This window comes from Lolium perenne, chromosome 2, assembly GCF_019359855.2.
Source record: "Lolium perenne isolate Kyuss_39 chromosome 2, Kyuss_2.0, whole genome shotgun sequence".
Lineage (NCBI taxonomy): Eukaryota > Viridiplantae > Streptophyta > Magnoliopsida > Poales > Poaceae > Lolium > Lolium perenne.
In genome coordinates, this window is record NC_067245.2 from 123157126 (window position 1) to 123159049 (window position 1924).

General features: G+C 50.2%; 1 protein-coding gene across 1 annotated transcript; it reads left to right on the plus strand.

The window, feature by feature from the left end:
- Positions 1–312: 312 nt before the first annotated feature.
- LOC139835588 (uncharacterized) lies at positions 313–900 on the plus strand. Its single transcript, XM_071825452.1, has one exon. The coding sequence runs from the start codon at positions 313–315 to the stop codon at positions 898–900; it is 588 nt and encodes a 195-aa protein (XP_071681553.1).
- The last annotated feature ends 1024 nt before the right edge of the window (positions 901–1924 follow it).

Consider the following 1924-nt stretch of genomic DNA (forward strand, 5'->3'; position numbering starts at 1 on the left):
TAGACTTATGATGATGGTTCTGTTAAACCATCTATTTTGGTTGTGATGTATGAGACTTATGTTGTGATGTTGTATGACTATGTTGTGCCTTCGGCACCCTGCTATGTTATGCTATCGTTTGCCTACTTTGCATTTGCATTTGTCCATTTTCAAAATTCTGCATTTTTTACAAGCCCTCTCCTTTTTAAGTGGCTTCACATCTCCTTGTTTCCCCATTAATATCTGAATCCACACCTCTCTAGGATGGTTGAAACCCGTAGAGGAAATGCCAGCGGGTCAGACCAGAACCCCCCTCCACCTCCGGAACCAACCATGGCGCAACTTCTGCGCCTTATGATGGAAGATCGTGAGGCAGCTCGTGCGGAGCGCCAAGCTAACCTTGCTACCCTTCAGCACCTCGCTCAGCTTGCTACCGGAAACGCCAACAACAATAATGGCGGGAACGGGAATGGAGACCCCCGCTCTAAGCTGAAAGATTTCCAGAGCACCAACCCTCCTGTTTTCTCCAAGTGCAATGAACCTCTCGACGCCGATGATTGGCTTCGCACCATTGAGAACAATCTGGAGGTCACCGGAGTCGGCAATGATGAGAAGGTGTTATTCGCCACTCATTTCCTTTCTGGACCTGCACGTGCTTGGTGGGAAAATGTCAAGGCTATTCAAGCTGAAGGACATGTCATCAACTGGGAAGAATTCAAGGCCAAGTTCTGCAAGACCCACATTCCGTCGGGACTGATCAAGCTCATGAAGGACAAATTCATGAACCTGAAGCAAGGAAGCATGTCTGTGGTGGAGTACATGGACAACTTCACCACTCTGTCGAGGTATGCTCCAGAAGACACCGACACCGAAGAGAAGAAGAAGGATCGCTTTCTGAATGGTCTGCATGATGAGATGTAGAGTATCCTTGTGGTTGTTCCATACTGAGACCTTGAGTCGCTGGTAGATGCCTCTATCATGGTTGAGAGAAAGAGCAAGAATGCGTTTGAGAACCGCAAGCGCAAGGCGATGCTGCAGCAAGGCAGCTCCAGCACTCAGCGACCCCGCAGTTTCCCTCCACCCAAGCCGGCGCCCCAACAGCAGAGGGCACCACCCCCTGCACCTTGCCCCAACAACCCCAATCGCAACTACAACCCACAAAGTACTGGAGGAAGCAACTACAATTCCAATTACAACCGCCAGAACAACACTATCCGCATCCCCACCAATGGATGCTACACCTGCGGGCGGTCGGGTCATTTCTGCAAGGAGTGTCCCAACAGGATGAACGCTGCACTGCGCCCCAATGCACCCAAGCCAAATTAGGGACAAGCTCGCGCTGCTACCGGAAGGAACCAGAACCTAAAGAAGCCCGCTGGACTAGCTAGAGGACACCTCAACAACGTCAATGCTGAAGAAGCTCAGGAAGCTCCAGATATCGTTCTGGGTGCGTTCCCCGTCAACTCAGTGTCCTCGACTGTTTTGTTTGATTCCGGAGCATCACATTCTTTCGTTACCAAGCCTTTCGTGAGAAAAGGAGGTTTAACCCCACCCCCTTGAAGCGACCTATGCTCGTACAAATCCCTGGATCCACTAGCAAAACCCAGAGTTCTTGCAAAGAAGTTCCCATAGATATTCAGGCGAAGCGTTTCCACGCCAATCTGATAGTGTTGGGTGAGCAAGGTCTGGAAGTTATTTTAGGTATGGATTGGATGGTAAAGTATAAGGGTCATATAGACTGTGCTCGCCGCGCCATAACCCTGACTTCTGAGGACGGCGAGAAAATTGAACATGTAGCCACCATGCCATCATCGAAATCCTTATGCAAGAAGAGTGTCGCCAGTCCAGCCCTGCATGAAGTACCCATAGCTTGTGAGTATCCTGAGGTTTTTCCCGATGAGTTACCCGGTATGCCCCCTGATCGGGATATCTAGTCCCCGGAACT

Coding starts and splice junctions, on each gene's coding strand:
- LOC139835588 (XM_071825452.1), top strand. CDS start 313: ATGGCGCAACTTCTGCGCCTTATGATGGAAGATCGTGAGGCAGCTCGT.